Raw genomic sequence first — 21261 nt, 5'->3', positions numbered from 1 at the left:
GCTGGAGTAGTGTGTTGTGATTGGTGTTTGGAAAATGACCCGCCCCTTACCATAACCGCCAGTTTCAACACACGACTAACTAACTCAACTAAGCCCCACCCCTTTATTCTGCATATTAATTAGTATAATGAAGAATATTGTGACGAGTTCGTTCCCAGCATAGGCCGTAATAACATATGGAGGACCCGACTTCATTCCGCTGAAGAAAAGTGAAGCCGCCGAAAGTCTGCACAGTCGAGAGCAGGAAGTAGAGCCGTGATAAAGCCCGTCGTCCACACTCTCGCAGATACAGAACAATTCGTTCAATTATGTCGGTGTAAAATAAACAGTTATGGAAATATAGAAATTAAAGCTAAAGCTCCAATCTCCTCCCAAAAAAGTCAGTTGGTGCCTCACTCAGAGAAGCTGTCAATCATGACGTGGGTGTTTTTATAGCATCAAATAACTTACGAAAACCAAATTTATTTAAAAAACACACTTGAAATTAAATAAGCGTGATAAAAACTGACTAAAAATAACAGAAGCCAACTTTTAGCGAAAAAACTGTAATTTGATTGTTTATAGTTTGTCTCGCATCCGTTAGAATCCACGGAGGGGCGGGGCTTATGAGCTATACTGGGACCAACCACCAGGGGGCGATCGACACGCGTCGGCTTCAGTTTTTAACACGAGTGCGGCATGCTTGGTTCACTGAAGAAAGTTTAAGACTACAATTGAAGCTTAAACAGCAACATTACACACTAAAGAAAGATTCGTTAAGACTCCACCAGCAGATATTTTTGTTTGTTTGAAGCACTTGATTTAAAGGGGTAGTTCCGTGGGTTTTTACTAGGCTTAGGTGCAGTATAACATGTCTTAATACTTCTTTTTTTTTTAAACGCCGTATTTTTCTTCTATTCTCCATTTATTCCACACCGCTGTCTGTGCTTTGAACGGCTCGTCTGCTTCCTGCTTCTATGAAGCCCATCCCTCCGAAAAACGCAATGGTCTTAGATTGGTCAGCTGGCCAAATGTAGTTTCCTGTATTTTTATTGGCTGAAGTGCCAAGCACAGGTTGTCTGGAAGCCACGCCCCTTCCCATTACGGGCAGAAGTCCCATCTGCGGAGCGAGGGTTTATGATGTCACCAACCCAGGAAGAAGCTCGTTGTAGTCCAAACCGGCCATTTTTGTAGGCAATAAACTGCCGTAACTTTAAAAGACAATATCTCCGTTTGCATTGAACTTTCAGCGCTGTAACTTTGCAGATACTGTTTATGCTCAAGCAGCGACATTACACACTAACTAAAGTTAAAAAAGTCAAATCGCAGCAACCAACACCTTTAAGTAAGTTTGCTTCTCACGTGTCTTGATTTAGGAATGATTAGATATTTGTACTGGAACACGAGACTCAACACGGATGAAGAGCTGGATTTGTGCAGTGCAGCAGCAGTAAGATGCGATAGACTGAACGGCGAGAAAGAGAGAGCGAGGCTCTTCGGCACGCGTGCGGCTTGCGTCCGTTCCTCCACAGCTGCTATATTTGGTGCGAGCGTATGATGGAGTGCGACAGACGCTGGTCTTTGGCCATAGCTGTGGCAGTCAGTCTGTCTGTTTGGTGAATCAGTGCAGGACGATCTGTACTCGCATGAGCAGAGCGTCTCCCAGCTGCCCGCTGAGGTAGTCCATGTCCGGCCGCTCTTCCGTCGGTTCTTCCCTACCGGACAGGGGCACGCTGCGGATTTGTAAATAATACGCCCCCGGCTGGAGAGCTTTCTTCTTGGATATATGCAGATAGCTAATGCCGTCCTTCAGGTTCATTCGGAAAAGGCCGTCGTCGTTGCCGTAGTCGATCGTGTAACGCACGTGATTGGTGAGCGTCGACAGCGCCGGGACAAAGTCTATGATGTGGTCTTTGCTCTTCAGCGTGCTGATGTTAAGATGGAGCTGGAGCGTGTCATCCAAGTCCACACTGGCCAGACTGACCGAGTCCAGATCGTTCTGGAGAGAAACACATTCTGTTAGAGGAATGATTTTACACATTCAGACATAAACCATATGGGGAACCATAGGAGGAAACCATAGGAGGAAACCATAGGAGGAAACCATAGGGGGAAACCATAGAGGGGAAACCATAGGAGGAAACCATAGGGGGAACCATAGGAGGAAACCATAGGGGGAACCATAGGAGGAAACCATAGGAGGAAAACATAGGAGGAAACCATTGGGGGAAACATAGGAGGAAACCATAGGGGGAAACCATAGGAGGAAACCATAGGGGGAACCATAGGGGGGAAATCATAGGAGGAAACCATAGGGGGAACCATAGGAGGAAACCATAAGGGGAACCATAGGAGGAAACCATATAGGGAAACCATAGGGGGAACCGTAGGAGGAAACCATAGGGGGAAACCATAGAGGGGAAACCATAGGAGGAAACCATAGGGGGAAACCATAGGGGAAACCATAGGAGGAAACCATAGGGGGAAACCATAGGAGGAAACCATAGGAGGAAACCATAGGGGGAAACCATAGGGGGAAACCATAGGAGGAAACCATAGGAGGAAACCATAGGAGGAAACCATAGGGGTAAACCATAGAGGGGAAACCATAGGAGGAAACCATAGGGGGGAAACCATAGGAGGAAACCATAGGGGGAACCATAGGAGGAAACCATAGGGGGAACCATAGGAGGAAACCACAGGAGGAAAACATAGGAGGAAACCATTGGGGGAAACATAGGAGGAAACCATAGGGGGAAACCATAGGAGGAAACCATAGGGGGAACCATAGGAGGAAACCATAAGGGGAAACATATAGGGAAACCATAGGGGGAACCATAGGAGGAAACCATAAGGGGAACCATATAGGGAAACCATAGGGGGAAACCATAGGGGGAACCGTAGGAGGAAATCATAGGAGGAAACCATAGGGGGAAACCATAGGAGGAAACCATAGGGGGAAACCATAGGAGGAAACCATAGGGGGAACCATAGGAGGAAACCATAGGAGGAAAACATAGGAGGAAACCATTGGGGGAAACATAGGAGGAAACCATAGGGGGAACCATAGGAGGAAACCATAGGGGGGAAACCATAGGAGGAAACCATAGGGGGAACCATAGGAGGAAACCATAAGGGGAACCATAGGAGGAAACCATATAGGGAAACCATAGGGGGAAACCATAGGGGGAACTGTAGGAGGAAACCATAGGGGGCAACCATAGAGGGGAAACCATAGGGGGAACCATAGGAGGAAACCATAGGGGGAAACCATAGGGGGAAACCATAGGAGGAAACCATAGGGGGAAACCATAGGGGGAAACCATAGGAGGAAACCATAGGGGGAAACCATAGGAGGAAACCATAGGGAGAACCATAGGAGGAAACCATAGGAGGAAACCATAGGGGGAACCATAGGAGGAAACCATAGGGGGAAACCATAGGAGGAAACCATAGGGGGAACCATAGGAGGAAACCATAGGGGGGAAACCATAGGAGGAAACCATAGGGGGAACCATAGGAGGAAACCATAAGGGGAAACATATAGGGAAACCATAGGGGGAAACCATAGGGGGAACCGTAGGAGAAAACCATAGGAGGAAACCATAGGGGGAAACCATAGGGGGAAACCATAGGAGGAAACCATAGGGGGAAACCATAGGAGGAAACCATAGGGGGAAACCATAGGGGGAAACCATAGGAGGGAAACCATAGGAGGAAACCATAGGGGGAAACCATGGGGGAAACCATAGGGGGAAACCATAGAGGGGAAACCATAGAGAGAAACCATAGAGGGAAACCATAGGAGGAAACCATAGGGGGAAACCATAGAGGGAAACCATAGAGGGGAACCATAGAGGGGAAACCATAGAGAGAAACCATAGAGGGAAACCATCAGAGGAAACCATAGAGGGGAAACCATAGAGGGGAAACCATAGAGGGGAAACCATAGAGGGAAACCATAGAAGGAAACCATAGGGGGGACACCATAGGGGGGACACCATAGGGGGAAACCATAGGAGGGAAACCATAGGAGGAAACCATAGGAGGGACACCATAGGGGGAAACCATAGAGGGAAACCATAGAGGGGAAACAATAGAGGGAAACCATAGGGGGGAAACCATAGGAGGGAAACCATAGGAGGAAACCATATAAGGAAACCATAGAGGGGAAACCATAGGGGGAAACCATAGGGTGGAACCATAGAGGGAAACCATAGGGGGGAAACCACAGGGTGGAACCATAGGGGAAAACCATAGGAAGGAAACCATAGAGGGAAACTATAGGGGGAAACCATAGGAAGGAAACCATAGAGGGAAACTATAGGGGGGAACCATAGAGGGAAACTATAGGGGGAAACCATAGGAAGGAAACCATAGAGGGAAACTATAGGGGGAAACCATAGGGGGAAACCATAGAGGGGAAACCATAGGGGGAAACAATAGAGGGGAAACCATAGGGGGAATCCATAGAGGGAAACCATAGGAGGAAACCATAGAGGGGAAACCATAGAGGAGAAACCATATAAGGAAACCATAGAGGGGAAACCATAGGGGGAACCGTAGGAGGAAACCATAGGGGGCAACCATAGAGGGGAAACCATAGGGGGAACCATAGGAGGAAACCATAGGGGGAAACCATAGGGGGAAACCATAGGAGGAAACCATAGGGGGAAACCATAGGGGGAAACCATAGGAGGAAACCATAGGGGGAAACCATAGGAGGAAACCATAGGAGGAAACCATAGGGAGAACCATAGGAGGAAACCATAGGAGGAAAACATAGGAGGAAACCATAGGGGGAACCATAGGAGGAAACCATAGGGGGAAACCATAGGAGGAAACCATAGGGGGAACCATAGGAGGAAACCATAGGGGGGAAACCATAGGAGGAAACCATAGGGGGAACCATAGGAGGGACACCATAGGGGGAAACCATAGAGGGAAACCATAGAGGGGAAACCATAGAGGGAAACCATAGGGGGGAAACCATAGGAGGGAAACCATAGGAGGAAACCATATAAGGAAACCATAGAGGGGAAACCATAGAGGAAAACCATAGGGGGAAACCATAGGGGGGAAACCACAGGGTGGAACCATAGGGGAAAACCATATGAAGGAAACCATAGAGGGAAACTATAGGGGGAAACCATAGGAAGGAAACCATAGAGGGAAACTATAGGGGGGAACCATAGAGGGAAACTATAGGGGGAAACCATAGGAAGGAAACCATAGAGGGAAACTATAGGGGGAAACCATAGGGGGAAACCATAGAGGGGAAACCATAGGGGGAAACAATAGAGGGGAAACCATAGGGGGAATCCATAGAGGGAAACCATAGGAGGAAACCATAGAGGAGAAACCATATAAGGAAACCATAGAGGGGAAACCATAGGGGGAACCGTAGGAGGAAACCATAGGGGGCAACCATAGAGGGGAAACCATAGGGGGAACCATAGGAGGAAACCATAGGGGGAAACCATAGGGGGAAACCATAGGAGGAAACCATAGGGGGAAACCATAGGGGGAAACCATAGGAGGAAACCATAGGGGGAAACCATAGGAGGAAACCATAGGAGGAAACCATAGGGAGAACCATAGGAGGAAACCATAGGAGGAAACCATAGGGGGAACCATAGGAGGAAACCATAGGGGGAAACCATAGGAGGAAACCATAGGGGGAACCATAGGAGGAAACCATAGGGGGGAAACCATAGGAGGAAACCATAGGGGGAACCATAGGAGGAAACCATAAGGGGAAACATATAGGGAAACCATAGGGGGAAACCATAGGGGGAACCGTAGGAGAAAACCATAGGAGGAAACCATAGGGGGAAACCATAGGGGGAAACCATAGGAGGAAACCATAGGGGGAAACCATAGGGGGAAACCATAGGAGGGAAACCATAGGAGGAAACCATAGGGGGAAACCATAGAGGGAAACCATGGGGGAAACCATAGGGGGAAACCATAGGGGGAAACCATAGAGGGGAAACCATAGGAGGAAACCATAGGGGGAACCATAGGAGGAAACCATAGGGGGAACCATAGGAGGAAACCATAGGAGGAAAACATAGGAGGAAACCATTGGGGGAAACATAGGAGGAAACCATAGGGGGAAACCATAGGAGGAAACCATAGGGGGAACCATAGGGGGGAAATCATAGGAGGAAACCATAGGGGGAACCATAGGAGGAAACCATAAGGGGAACCATAGGAGGAAACCATATAGGGAAACCATAGGGGGAACCGTAGGAGGAAACCATAGGGGGAAACCATAGAGGGGAAACCATAGGAGGAAACCATAGGGGGAAACCATAGGGGGAAACCATAGGAGGAAACCATAGGGGGAAACCATAGGAGGAAACCATAGGAGGAAACCATAGGGGGAAACCATAGGGGGAAACCATAGGAGGAAACCATAGGAGGAAACCATAGGAGGAAACCATAGGGGTAAACCATAGAGGGGAAACCATAGGAGGAAACCATAGGGGGGAAACCATAGGAGGAAACCATAGGGGGAACCATAGGAGGAAACCATAGGGGGAACCATAGGAGGAAACCACAGGAGGAAAACATAGGAGGAAACCATTGGGGGAAACATAGGAGGAAACCATAGGGGGAAACCATAGGAGGAAACCATAGGGGGAACCATAGGAGGAAACCATAAGGGGAAACATATAGGGAAACCATAGGGGGAACCATAGGAGGAAACCATAAGGGGAACCATATAGGGAAACCATAGGGGGAAACCATAGGGGGAACCGTAGGAGGAAATCATAGGAGGAAACCATAGGGGGAAACCATAGGAGGAAACCATAGGGGGAAACCATAGGAGGAAACCATAGGGGGAACCATAGGAGGAAACCATAGGAGGAAAACATAGGAGGAAACCATTGGGGGAAACATAGGAGGAAACCATAGGGGGAACCATAGGAGGAAACCATAGGGGGGAAACCATAGGAGGAAACCATAGGGGGAACCATAGGAGGAAACCATAAGGGGAACCATAGGAGGAAACCATATAGGGAAACCATAGGGGGAAACCATAGGGGGAACCGTAGGAGGAAATCATAGGAGGAAACCATAGGGGGAAACCATAGGAGGAAACCATAGGGGGAAACCATAGGAGGAAACCATAGGGGGAACCATAGGAGGAAACCATAGGAGGAAAACATAGGAGGAAACCATTGGGGGAAACATAGGAGGAAACCATAGGGGGAACCATAGGAGGAAACCATAGGGGGGAAACCATAGGAGGAAACCATAGGGGGAACCATAGGAGGAAACCATAAGGGGAACCATAGGAGGAAACCATATAGGGAAACCATAGGGGGAAACCATAGGGGGAACTGTAGGAGGAAACCATAGGGGGCAACCATAGAGGGGAAACCATAGGGGGAACCATAGGAGGAAACCATAGGGGGAAACCATAGGGGGAAACCATAGGAGGAAACCATAGGGGGAAACCATAGGGGGAAACCATAGGAGGAAACCATAGGGGGAAACCATAGGAGGAAACCATAGGGAGAACCATAGGAGGAAACCATAGGAGGAAACCATAGGGGGAACCATAGGAGGAAACCATAGGGGGAAACCATAGGAGGAAACCATAGGGGGAACCATAGGAGGAAACCATAGGGGGGAAACCATAGGAGGAAACCATAGGGGGAACCATAGGAGGAAACCATAAGGGGAAACATATAGGGAAACCATAGGGGGAAACCATAGGGGGAACCGTAGGAGAAAACCATAGGAGGAAACCATAGGGGGAAACCATAGGGGGAAACCATAGGAGGAAACCATAGGGGGAAACCATAGGAGGAAACCATAGGGGGAAACCATAGGGGGAAACCATAGGAGGGAAACCATAGGAGGAAACCATAGGGGGAAACCATAGAGGGAAACCATGGGGGAAACCATAGGGGGAAACCATAGAGGGGAAACCATAGAGAGAAACCATAGAGGGAAACCATAGGAGGAAACCATAGGGGGAAACCATAGAGGGAAACCATAGAGGGGAACCATAGAGGGGAAACCATAGAGAGAAACCATAGAGGGAAACCATCAGAGGAAACCATAGAGGGGAAACCATAGAGGGGAAACCATAGAGGGGAAACCATAGAGGGAAACCATAGAAGGAAACCATAGGGGGGACACCATAGGGGGGACACCATAGGGGGAAACCATAGGAGGGAAACCATAGGAGGAAACCATAGGAGGGACACCATAGGGGGAAACCATAGAGGGAAACCATAGAGGGGAAACAATAGAGGGAAACCATAGGGGGGAAACCATAGGAGGGAAACCATAGGAGGAAACCATATAAGGAAACCATAGAGGGGAAACCATAGGGGGAAACCATAGGGTGGAACCATAGAGGGAAACCATAGGGGGGAAACCACAGGGTGGAACCATAGGGGAAAACCATAGGAAGGAAACCATAGAGGGAAACTATAGGGGGAAACCATAGGAAGGAAACCATAGAGGGAAACTATAGGGGGGAACCATAGAGGGAAACTATAGGGGGAAACCATAGGAAGGAAACCATAGAGGGAAACTATAGGGGGAAACCATAGGGGGAAACCATAGAGGGGAAACCATAGGGGGAAACAATAGAGGGGAAACCATAGGGGGAATCCATAGAGGGAAACCATAGGAGGAAACCATAGAGGGGAAACCATAGAGGAGAAACCATATAAGGAAACCATAGAGGGGAAACCATAGGGGGAACCGTAGGAGGAAACCATAGGGGGCAACCATAGAGGGGAAACCATAGGGGGAACCATAGGAGGAAACCATAGGGGGAAACCATAGGGGGAAACCATAGGAGGAAACCATAGGGGGAAACCATAGGGGGAAACCATAGGAGGAAACCATAGGGGGAAACCATAGGAGGAAACCATAGGAGGAAACCATAGGGAGAACCATAGGAGGAAACCATAGGAGGAAAACATAGGAGGAAACCATAGGGGGAACCATAGGAGGAAACCATAGGGGGAAACCATAGGAGGAAACCATAGGGGGAACCATAGGAGGAAACCATAGGGGGGAAACCATAGGAGGAAACCATAGGGGGAACCATAGGAGGGACACCATAGGGGGAAACCATAGAGGGAAACCATAGAGGGGAAACCATAGAGGGAAACCATAGGGGGGAAACCATAGGAGGGAAACCATAGGAGGAAACCATATAAGGAAACCATAGAGGGGAAACCATAGAGGAAAACCATAGGGGGAAACCATAGGGGGGAAACCACAGGGTGGAACCATAGGGGAAAACCATATGAAGGAAACCATAGAGGGAAACTATAGGGGGAAACCATAGGAAGGAAACCATAGAGGGAAACTATAGGGGGGAACCATAGAGGGAAACTATAGGGGGAAACCATAGGAAGGAAACCATAGAGGGAAACTATAGGGGGAAACCATAGGGGGAAACCATAGAGGGGAAACCATAGGGGGAAACAATAGAGGGGAAACCATAGGGGGAATCCATAGAGGGAAACCATAGGAGGAAACCATAGAGGAGAAACCATATAAGGAAACCATAGAGGGGAAACCATAGGGGGAACCGTAGGAGGAAACCATAGGGGGCAACCATAGAGGGGAAACCATAGGGGGAACCATAGGAGGAAACCATAGGGGGAAACCATAGGGGGAAACCATAGGAGGAAACCATAGGGGGAAACCATAGGGGGAAACCATAGGAGGAAACCATAGGGGGAAACCATAGGAGGAAACCATAGGAGGAAACCATAGGGAGAACCATAGGAGGAAACCATAGGAGGAAACCATAGGGGGAACCATAGGAGGAAACCATAGGGGGAAACCATAGGAGGAAACCATAGGGGGAACCATAGGAGGAAACCATAGGGGGGAAACCATAGGAGGAAACCATAGGGGGAACCATAGGAGGAAACCATAAGGGGAAACATATAGGGAAACCATAGGGGGAAACCATAGGGGGAACCGTAGGAGAAAACCATAGGAGGAAACCATAGGGGGAAACCATAGGGGGAAACCATAGGAGGAAACCATAGGGGGAAACCATAGGGGGAAACCATAGGAGGGAAACCATAGGAGGAAACCATAGGGGGAAACCATAGAGGGAAACCATGGGGGAAACCATAGGGGGAAACCATAGGGGGAAACCATAGAGGGGAAACCATAGGAGGAAACCATAGGGGGAACCATAGGAGGAAACCATAGGGGGAACCATAGGAGGAAACCATAGGAGGAAAACATAGGAGGAAACCATTGGGGGAAACATAGGAGGAAACCATAGGGGGAAACCATAGGAGGAAACCATAGGGGGAACCATAGGGGGGAAATCATAGGAGGAAACCATAGGGGGAACCATAGGAGGAAACCATAAGGGGAACCATAGGAGGAAACCATATAGGGAAACCATAGGGGGAACCGTAGGAGGAAACCATAGGGGGAAACCATAGAGGGGAAACCATAGGAGGAAACCATAGGGGGAAACCATAGGGGGAAACCATAGGAGGAAACCATAGGGGGAAACCATAGGAGGAAACCATAGGAGGAAACCATAGGGGGAAACCATAGGGGGAAACCATAGGAGGAAACCATAGGAGGAAACCATAGGAGGAAACCATAGGGGTAAACCATAGAGGGGAAACCATAGGAGGAAACCATAGGGGGGAAACCATAGGAGGAAACCATAGGGGGAACCATAGGAGGAAACCATAGGGGGAACCATAGGAGGAAACCACAGGAGGAAAACATAGGAGGAAACCATTGGGGGAAACATAGGAGGAAACCATAGGGGGAAACCATAGGAGGAAACCATAGGGGGAACCATAGGAGGAAACCATAAGGGGAAACATATAGGGAAACCATAGGGGGAACCATAGGAGGAAACCATAAGGGGAACCATATAGGGAAACCATAGGGGGAAACCATAGGGGGAACCGTAGGAGGAAATCATAGGAGGAAACCATAGGGGGAAACCATAGGAGGAAACCATAGGGGGAAACCATAGGAGGAAACCATAGGGGGAACCATAGGAGGAAACCATAGGAGGAAAACATAGGAGGAAACCATTGGGGGAAACATAGGAGGAAACCATAGGGGGAACCATAGGAGGAAACCATAGGGGGGAAACCATAGGAGGAAACCATAGGGGGAACCATAGGAGGAAACCATAAGGGGAACCATAGGAGGAAACCATATAGGGAAACCATAGGGGGAAACCATAGGGGGAACCGCAGGAGGAAACCATAGGGGGCAACCATAGAGGGGAAACCATAGGGGGAACCATAGGAGGAAACCATAGGGGGAAACCATAGGGGGAAACCATAGGAGGAAACCATAGGGGGAAACCATAGGGGGAAACCATAGGAGGAAACCATAGGGGGAAACCATAGGAGGAAACCATAGGGAGAACCATAGGAGGAAACCATAGGAGGAAACCATAGGGGGAACCATAGGAGGAAACCATAGGGGGAAACCATAGGAGGAAACCATAGGGGGAACCATAGGAGGAAACCATAGGGGGGAAACCATAGGAGGAAACCATAGGGGGAACCATAGGAGGAAACCATAAGGGGAAACATATAGGGAAACCATAGGGGGAAACCATAGGGGGAACCGTAGGAGAAAACCATAGGAGGAAACCATAGGGGGAAACCATAGGGGGAAACCATAGGAGGAAACCATAGGGGGAAACCATAGGAGGAAACCATAGGGGGAAACCATAGGGGGAAACCATAGGAGGGAAACCATAGGAGGAAACCATAGGGGGAAACCATAGAGGGAAACCATGGGGGAAACCATAGGGGGAAACCATAGAGGGGAAACCATAGAGAGAAACCATAGAGGGAAACCATAGGAGGAAACCATAGGGGGAAACCATAGAGGGAAACCATAGAGGGAAACCATCAGAGGAAACCATAGAGGGGAACCATAGAGGGGAAACCATAGAGAGAAACCATAGAGGGAAACCATCAGAGGAAACCATAGAGGGGAAACCATAGAGGGGAAACCATAGAGGGGAAACCATAGAGGGGAAACCATAGAGGGAAACCATAGAAGGAAACCATAGGGGGGACACCATAGGGGGGACACCATAGGGGGAAACCATAGGAGGGAAACCATAGGAGGAAACCATAGGAGGGACACCATAGGGGGAAACCATAGAGGGAAACCATAGAGGGGAAACCATAGAGGGAAAACCATAGGAGGGAAACCATAGGAGGAAACCATATAAGGAAACCATAGAGGGGAAACCATAGAGGAAAACCATAGGGGGAAACCATAGGGTGGAACCATAGAGGGAAACCATAGGGGGGAAACCACAGGGTGGAACCATAGGGGAAAACCATAGGAAGGAAACCATAGAGGGAAACTATAGGGGGAAACCATAGGAAGGAAACCATAGAGGGAAACTATAGGGGGGAACCATAGAGGGAAACTATAGGGGGAAACCATAGGAAGGAAACCATAGAGGGAAACTATAGGGGGAAACCATAGGGGGAAACCATAGAGGGGAAACCATAGGGGGAAACAATAGAGGGGAAACCATAGGGGGAATCCATAGAGGGAAACCATAGGAGGAAACCATAGAGGGGAAACCATAGAGGAGAAACCATATAAGGAAACCATAGAGGGGAAACCATAGGGGGAACCGTAGGAGGAAACCATAGGGGGCAACCATAGAGGGGAAACCATAGGGGGAACCATAGGAGGAAACCATAGGGGGAAACCATAGGGGGAAACCATAGGGGGAAACCATAGGGGGAAACCATAGGAGGAAACCATAGGGGGAAACCATAGGAGGAAACCATAGGAGGAAACCATAGGGAGAACCATAGGAGGAAACCATAGGAGGAAAACATAGGAGGAAACCATAGGGGGAACCATAGGAGGAAACCATAGGGGGAAACCATAGGAGGAAACCATAGGGGGAACCATAGGAGGAAACCATAGGGGGGAAACCATAGGAGGAAACCATAGGGGGAACCATAGGAGGGACACCATAGGGGGAAACCATAGAGGGAAACCATAGAGGGGAAACCATAGAGGGAAACCATAGGGGGGAAACCATAGGAGGGAAACCATAGGAGGAAACCATATAAGGAAACCATAGAGGGGAAACCATAGAGGAAAACCATAGGGGGAAACCATAGGGGGGAAACCACAGGGTGGAACCATAGGGGAAAACCATATGAAGGAAACCATAGAGGGAAACTATAGGGGGAAACCATAGGAAGGAAACCATAGAGGGAAACTATAGGGGGGAACCATAGAGGGAAACTATAGGGGGAAACCATAGGAAGGAAACCATAGAGGGAAACTATAGGGGGAAACCATAGGGGGAAACCATAGAGGGGAAACCATAGGGGGAAACAATAGAGGGGAAACCATAGGGGGAATCCATAGAGGGAAACCATAGGAGGAAACCATAGAGGAGAAACCATATAAGGAAACCATAGAGGGGAAACCATAGGGGGAACCGTAGGAGGAAACCATAGGGGGCAACCATAGAGGGGAAACCATAGGGGGAACCATAGGAGGAAACCATAGGGGGAAACCATAGGGGGAAACCATAGGAGGAAACCATAGGGGGAAACCATAGGGGGAAACCATAGGAGGAAACCATAGGGGGAAACCATAGGAGGAAACCATAGGAGGAAACCATAGGGAGAACCATAGGAGGAAACCATAGGAGGAAAACATAGGAGGAAACCATAGGGGGAACCATAGGAGGAAACCATAGGGGGAAACCATAGGAGGAAACCATAGGGGGAACCATAGGAGGAAACCATAGGGGGGAAACCATAGGAGGAAACCATAGGGGGAACCATAGGAGGAAACCATAAGGGGAAACATATAGGGAAACCATAGGGGGAAACCATAGGGGGAACCGTAGGAGAAAACCATAGGAGGAAACCATAGGGGGAAACCATAGGGGGAAACCATAGGAGGAAACCATAGGGGGAAACCATAGGAGGGAAACCATAGGAGGAAACCATAGGGGGAAACCATAGAGGGAAACCATGGGGGAAACCATAGGGGGAAACCATAGAGGGGAAACCATAGAGAGAAACCATAGAGGGGAACCATAGAGGGGAAACCATAGAGAGAAACCATAGAGGGAAACCATCAGAGGAAACCATAGAGGGGAAACCATAGAGGGGAAACCATAGAGGGAAACCATAGAAGGAAACCATAGGGGGGACACCATAGGGGGAAACCATAGGAGGGAAACCATAGGAGGAAACCATAGGAGGGACACCATAGGGGGAAACCATAGAGGGAAACCATAGAGGGGAAACCATAGAGGGAAACCATAGGGGGGAAACCATAGGAGGGAAACCATAGGAGGAAACCATATAAGGAAACCATAGAGGGGAAACCATAGAGGAAAACCATAGGGGGAAACCATAGGGTGGAACCATAGAGGGAAACCATAGGGGGGAAACCACAGGGTGGAACCATAGGGGAAAACCATAGGAAGGAAACCATAGAGGGAAACTATAGGGGGAAACCATAGGAAGGAAACCATAGAGGGAAACTATAGGGGGGAACCATAGAGGGAAACTATAGGGGGAAACCATAGGAAGGAAACCATAGAGGGAAACTATAGGGGGAAACCATAGGGGGAAACCATAGAGGGGAAACCATAGGGGGAAACAATAGAGGGGAAACCATAGGGGGAATCCATAGAGGGAAACCATAGGAGGAAACCATAGAGGGGAAACCATAGAGGAGAAACCATATAAGGAAACCATAGAGGGGAAACCATAGGGGAAACCATATAGGGAAACCATAGGGGGGAAACCATAGAGGGGAAACCATATAAGGAAACCATAGGGGGGAAACCATAGAGGGGAAACCATAGAGGGGAAACCATAGGGGGGAAACCATAGGGGGAACCATAGGGGGGAAACCATATAAAGAAACCATAGAGGGGAAACCATAGGGGGAAACCATAGGGGGAAACCATAGAGGAAAACCAAATGGGGGAAACTATAGAGGGAAACCATAGGAAGAAAACCATAGAGGGAAACTATAGGGGGAAACCATAGAGGGGAAACCATAGGGGGGAAACCATAGGGTGGAACCATAGGGGGAAACCATAGAGGGAAACCATAGGGGGAAACCATAGGGGGAAACCATAGAGGGGAAACCATAGGGGGGAAACCATAGGGGGAAACCATAGAGGGAAAACATAGGGTGGAACCATAGGGGGAAACTATAGAGGGAAACCATAGGAAGGAACCCATAGAGGGAAACTATAGGGGGAAACCATAGGAAGGAATCCATAGATGGAAACCATAGGGGGAATCCATAGGGGGAAACCATAGGAGGAAACCATAGGGAGGAAACCATAGGAGGAAACCATAGGAGGAAACCCTAGGGGGAAACCATAGGGGGAAACCATAGGAGGAAACCATAGGAGGGAAACCATAGGGGGGAAACCATAGGAGGAAACCATAGAGGGAACCATAGGAGGAAACCATAGAGGGAAACCATTGGGGGAAACCATAGGAGGAAACCATAGAGGGAAACCATAGGAGGAAACCATAGGGGGGAAACCATAGGAGGAAACCATAGGAGGAAACCATAGAGGGAAACCATAGGAGGAAACCATAGAGGGAAACCATTGGGGGAAACCATAGGAGGAAACCATAGAGGGAAACCATAGGAGGAAACCATAGGGGGGAAACCATAGGGGGGAAACCACAGGAGGAAACCATAGGGGGGAAACCATAGGAGGAAACCATAGGGGGGAAACCATAGCGGGAACCATAGGAGGAAACCATAGGGGGAAACCATAGGAGGAAACCATAGGGGGAAACCATAGGGGGAAACCATAGGAGGAAGCCATAGGGGGAAACCATAGGAGGAAACCATAGGGGGAAACCATAGGGGGAAACCATAGGAGGAAACCATAGGAGGAAACCATAGAGGGGAAACCATAGGGGGGAAACCATAGGGGGAAACCATAGGAGGAAACCATAAGGGGGAAACCATAGAGGGGAAATCATAGGGGGAAACCATAGGGGGAATTCATAGGAGGAAACCATAGGGGGGAAACCATAGGGGAAAACCATAGGGGGAAACCATAGGAGGAAACCATAGGGGGAAACCATAGGGGGAAACCATAGGAGGAAACCATAGGGGGAAACCATAGGAGGAAACCATAGGGGGGAAACCATAGGAGGAAACCATAGGGGGAAACCATAGGAGGAAACCATAGGGGGAAACCATAGGAGGAAACCATAGGAGGAAACCATAGGGGGAAACCATAGGAGGAAACCATAGGGGGAAACCATAGGAGGAATCTTGTGTATTACCTGCAGCTCTTGGGTTGTGTTTGTGTCTCGGCGTTTGCGGCCCTTCTTCGGATAGCCGTTGATCTTACACTCATAACAGGCCTCAGGAGAGAGAGAGTTCTCATCATCCGCATCAGAGGAAGGAAGAAGAGGAGAGCCGGCGGACGACAGACCCGAGCCAGAGAGACAGTGACTGAACACACACACACACACATCAGGTTTACACGTGAGAGGTCCAGAAATACACCACCAAACAACAACAAAATTCATCAGAAATGTGAGTGTGTGTATATACATATATATGTGTGTGTGTGTGTCTGTGTGTGTGTGTGTGTGTGTGTGTGTGTGTGTGTGTGTGTGTGTGTGTGTGTCTGTGTGTGTGTGTGTGTGTCTGACCCCTGTCCCGCTCTCAGGTATCCCGGTGGGCATCCGCACACGTATCCTCCATCAGTGTTGGAGCAGCCGTAAGTGCAGGGGTTCTGAGAGCTGCACTCATTAACGTCAGTGCAGCCGCCCATCATCTGCTCGAAGGAGAAGCCCGTCGGACACAGGCAGCGGAAACTGCCCAGCGTGTTGTGGCACGAGGCGCCGCCGCATATCTGACTGTTCTGGCACTCGTTCTCATCTGGACACACACACACACACACAGGTCAAAGGTCAGGTCGATTCCCACAGTAATGGTCCCACTGTAATCTGCCAAATGTCCAGTGACTGACCAGCAGAGCAAACCTCACACTCAGGCCGACAGACAGACAGACAGACAGACAGACAGACGAACAGACATATGGACAGACAGACAGATGGGCTGTCAGACAGACAGACGAACAGACAGACAGACAGACAGACAGACAGATGGGCTGTCAGACAGACAGACGAACAGACAGACAGACAGACAGACAGACAGATGGGCTGTCAGACAGATAGAAAGACAGATGGGCTGTCAGACAGATAGAAAGACAGATGGGCTGTCAGACAGACAGACAGATGGACAGACAGACAGACCAACAGACAGACGTACGGATGGACAGACAGACAGATGGACAAATAGACAGACAGGTTAACGTTTCTCACCGACGCACTGGTTCCACTGGTAGTGCTGTAGGTATCCCTGAGGACAGCTGCATCTGTAGCCGCCCACCAGGTTCTGACAGCCGTGCTGACAACGATGGTTCCCGACACACTCGTCCATGTCTGCCACACACACACACAGTGTATTAGTGGTATATTTTCATGGACACAGCGCTGTGTGTGTGTGTGTGTTTACCTTCACAGTGTTGTCCATTGGGGTCGAGGGAGAATCCTCTCTGACACTCACAGTTGAAGCTGCCGGGGCTGTTCTGACACACTCCATTCGGACCGCAGAGACCCGGTTCACTGGTACACTCATTTTTATCTGTCTCACACACGTGTGCACACACACACACACACACACACACACACACACACACACACACACACACACACACACACACACGTGAATTGTGGGGACATTCCATAGGCATAATGGATTTTACACTGTACAAACTGTACATGCTATCCCCCTATACTCTAAACCTACCCATCACAAATACACACACACACACACACACACACACACACACTGCCCCTAAACCTACCCATCACAAATACACACACACACAGCCCCTAAACCTACCCATCACACACACACACACACTGCCCCTAAACCTACCCATCACACACACACACACACACTGCCCCTAAACCTACCCATCACACATACACACACACACACACACACACACACACACACACACACACACACACACACACACACACACACACATTCTGCCCCTAAACCTACCCATCACACATACACACACACACTGCCCCTAAACCTACCCATTACAAATACACACACACACATACACACACACACACTGCCCCTAAACCTACCCATCACACACACACACACACACACATACTGCCCCTAAACCTACCCATCACACATACACACACACACACACACTGCCCCTAAACCTACCCATCACACACACACACACACACACACACTGCCCCTAAACCTACCCATCACACACACACACTGCCCCTAAACCTACCCATCACACACACACACACACACTGTCCCTAAACCTACCCATCACACACACACACACTGTCCCTAAACCTACCCATCACACACACACACACACACACACACACACACTGCCCCTAAACCTACCCATTACACATACACACACACACACACACACACACTGCCCCTAAACCTACCCATCACACACACACACACACACACACATACTGCCCCTAAACCTACCCATCACACATACACACACACACACTGCCCCTAAACCTACCCATCACACACACACACACACACACACACACTGCCCCTAAACCTACCCATCACACACACACACTGCCCCTAAACCTACCCATCACACACACACACACACACACACTGTCCCTAAACCTACCCATCACACACACACACACTGTCCCTAAACCTACCCATCACACACACACACACACACACACACACACACACACACACACTGTCCCTAAACCTACCCATCACACACACACACACACACACACACACACACACACACACACACACACACACACACACACACACTGTCCCTAAACCTACCCATCATACACACACACACACACACACACACACATAATTAATCACTCTAATTAATAGGTCACAGTGTCAGAACAGGAAAGGGAAGGGCTCGAGCACACAGTCATGAGTGTGTGTTTTACAGCTGTTTACCTCAGCTAATGGATCACTTCTAAACACTAGCAGCTGTAACCAAGGCAACAGAGTACATCCCAAAACAACGGACAGCTGGGTCGCCATGACACCAGACGGCACATCACTTCCTCCACATCTGCTCATGTAAACGAGTCTAAAACGAGTGCGAGCTGTACCAGAGTAAATGTGACGTGTCTCTAATCCCTCAGTAAAGGGACAGTTCAGCCCTAAATGAGCCTGATGTTAATCTGCAGGGCGTCCCAGATGTAGGTGTGTGTGTTTCTTCAGGAGAACACAGATGAAGAGGTTTAACTCAGCCGTTGCTCGTATAATGCATGTCAATGGGGTGTATTTCTATGAGAGTAAAAAACACACACACACATACGAATCCATATTAAACCCTGAGGCTCGTGGAGACACACTGATGTCTTAAAGCAGCACTAGGTAACTTTTCAACCTTCATAATATATTTTTTAAGACTCTTGTGATGATAAATCGACTTACAATAGGTTGAATGACACGTCTGCCATAGCCTGATGGGGTCTGTATCGTTTTTAATCGTACTTTTAAACTTCGGGTTTCGGGTAGTAACCCGAGAAAAAGAAAAGAACTACAAAACTCGACTGCTTTACGGCATATACGTCACTTCCACCAACACACACACTTCCTTACATTCGGACGTGCGAGCCCAACTTTGTTCGTCGGATAATATAGTCATGTCTGAAGCAGCAGAGACAAATAAGAAAGAAAAGGTTTTGTTGGAGGAAAGCAATAAGAGGAAATGAAAAAATGATGGGATTAAAGGCAGGACGAGGATCAAAATGTGACCAGGGTTTGCTCGTCGGCGTGAGCTGAAGGAGGCGTGCCCGACCGATGCTGTCCTGCTTGTTACGGTGAGCTACCACTCAAACATTGAACTGAAGTATCATATAGATTCTGGAAAACGCTAACCAATAGACTACTATAATGACGCTGGCTTGTAAACGTGAGCATCGTGATTATTTGGCGTTTGAAAAAAATAAAACCCATGAAATTATATTCATATGACATGCTGGAGCATATGCCACTGACTGTAACGTTACCTGGGATGAAGACATTTCACACGCGACGCCAGAAGAACTCCTCTCGCAGTTTTCAGGGGAACTGCTGCACCGACCCGCGGGAGGCTTTTATGAAGTTATTTGGCCGCCCCGCACCACTGTATATATTTTTACAACCCGCCGCGCACCCGCGACCTTTAAATAGACATACGGGGTCCATGGGTTATGAGACGAACCGCGCATCACTAGTTCAGGGCTATCAGGGCTGTCATGTCAACAAATGCATGCGCGATGGCATCCCCTGTTGTAGGAGGACAGCTCTTACGACAGTATTTGAGGACATTATTTTTTCCAAACTGTAGGGGGACCCCGAGAGCAAAAGTAGCCAAGTGGGGCTTTAAGACACGAAACGTTCGCTTTCTGCCAGAAACACAACAGTATTTGTGTTATTTTTTAGCTCATATCAGACGAATCTCATCTAGTGTTCCCATCGCTATTACTTCCGCTGAAGAAGGTCAAAATACCGCCGTGATCATAGATATATGTAGATGCCTCATTAAACTGATCCGCGGAGGCACTAATGAGGAATCTACAGTGTATATATACTATGATCGTGCCAGTATTTTGACCTTCTTCTGCAAATATACAAATATAAGTATAATAGTAAATGTAGCGATAACTATAACGATAAATATAGCTAACTATAACGGTAAATATAGCTAACTATAACGGGAAATATAGCTAACTATAACGGGAAATATAGTGATAACTATAACGATAAATATAGCTAACTATAACGGTAAATATAGCTAACTATAACGGGAAATATAGTGATAACTATAACGATAAATATAGCTAACTATAACGGGAAATATAGTGATAACTATAACGATAAATATAGCTAACTATAACGGGAAATATAGCTAACTATAACGGGAAATATAGTGATAACTATAATGGGAAATATAGCTAACTATAACGGTAAATATAGCTAACTATAACGGTAAATATAGTGATAACTATAACGATAAATATAGCTAACTATAACGGTAAATATAGTGATAACTATAACGATAAATATAGCTAACTATAACGGTAAATATAGTGATAACTATAACGATAAATATAGCTAACTATAATAGTAAATATAGTGATAACTATAACGATAAATATAGCTAACTATAACGGTAAA

General features: G+C 48.2%; 1 protein-coding gene across 1 annotated transcript in view; it reads right to left on the bottom strand.

Annotated features, from left to right (window-relative positions):
* Window positions 1–547: 547 nt before the first annotated feature.
* Window positions 548–21261, bottom strand: part of fbn1 (fibrillin 1) — a 118302-nt gene continuing 97588 nt past the window's right edge. Inside the window, exons 62-66 of the mRNA XM_067419159.1 lie at window positions 17551–17679; window positions 17358–17477; window positions 16683–16911; window positions 16308–16479; window positions 548–1978 (exon numbers count right to left, since the gene is read on the bottom strand). Of these exons, the coding sequence (XP_067275260.1) occupies window positions 1601–1978; window positions 16308–16479; window positions 16683–16911; window positions 17358–17477; window positions 17551–17679 (1028 nt within the window). The 3' untranslated portion in view covers window positions 548–1600. The remainder of the gene's footprint in view (window positions 1979–16307; window positions 16480–16682; window positions 16912–17357; window positions 17478–17550; window positions 17680–21261) is intronic.

This window comes from Pseudorasbora parva, chromosome 16, assembly GCF_024679245.1.
Source record: "Pseudorasbora parva isolate DD20220531a chromosome 16, ASM2467924v1, whole genome shotgun sequence".
In the NCBI taxonomy this organism is placed as follows: Eukaryota; Metazoa; Chordata; class Actinopteri; order Cypriniformes; family Gobionidae; genus Pseudorasbora; species Pseudorasbora parva.
Note: the sequence above shows the minus strand (reverse complement) of the source record. Positions and strands in the feature narration are given on the sequence as shown.